The sequence below is a fragment of the Penaeus monodon genome, chromosome 21 (genome assembly GCF_015228065.2).
Source record: "Penaeus monodon isolate SGIC_2016 chromosome 21, NSTDA_Pmon_1, whole genome shotgun sequence".
Taxonomy (NCBI): Eukaryota; Metazoa; Arthropoda; class Malacostraca; order Decapoda; family Penaeidae; genus Penaeus; species Penaeus monodon.
Window position 1 is genome coordinate 26,999,791 of NC_051406.1, and position 546 is coordinate 27,000,336.

The 546-nt window shown below is 40.3% G+C and overlaps 1 protein-coding gene across 1 annotated transcript in view; it reads left to right on the forward strand.

Moving 5' to 3' along the window:
- Positions 1-131: 131 nt before the first annotated feature.
- LOC119586396 (alpha-actinin, sarcomeric-like) overlaps positions 132-546 on the forward strand; it is a gene marked incomplete at its 5' end in the record, with an annotated part of 5,861 nt that continues 5,446 nt past the window's right edge. The window contains 1 exon segment of the mRNA XM_037935118.1: positions 132-368. Within this exon segment, the coding sequence (XP_037791046.1) occupies positions 132-368 (237 nt within the window).

Genomic DNA, 546 nt, shown 5'->3' on the forward strand with positions numbered 1-546 from the left:
TGGAACTACAGCAGATGCTGTCATTCATGTAACTGGGTGAAAGCAAGGCCTGCCAAGGACCTTACAGCTGTAACAAGGAAACATCCATAATTTTTTTTTCAATTGTATAACCTTGAATTTCCATTCCTCAGCCCTTCAACAACTGGCTGGATGGTGCCTGTGAAGACCTTGTGGACATGTTCATTGTTCACACCATTGAAGAAATCCAGGGCTTGATTGATGCCCATAACCAGTTCAAGGCAACTCTGGGAGAAGCTGACAAGGAATACCAGGCTATCATGTCTCTGGTAACCGAGGTTCAACACATTGCCCAGCAGTACCAGATTCCTGGTGGTCTGGACAACCCCTACACCACTCTCACCTCTCAGGTATAACATAGTATATTTTGTCTTGAAGGATATAACTGAAGGGAAAGTTATCCAGATGCTTGTAACTTGATCTGATACACATTTTCTTTAATATTTTAGTTGTGATACTAATATTGTTCAATATCAAACTAACCTAGTATAAAGAGAAGAATAGTTAGAGAGTTTATTAAGCCTGTAA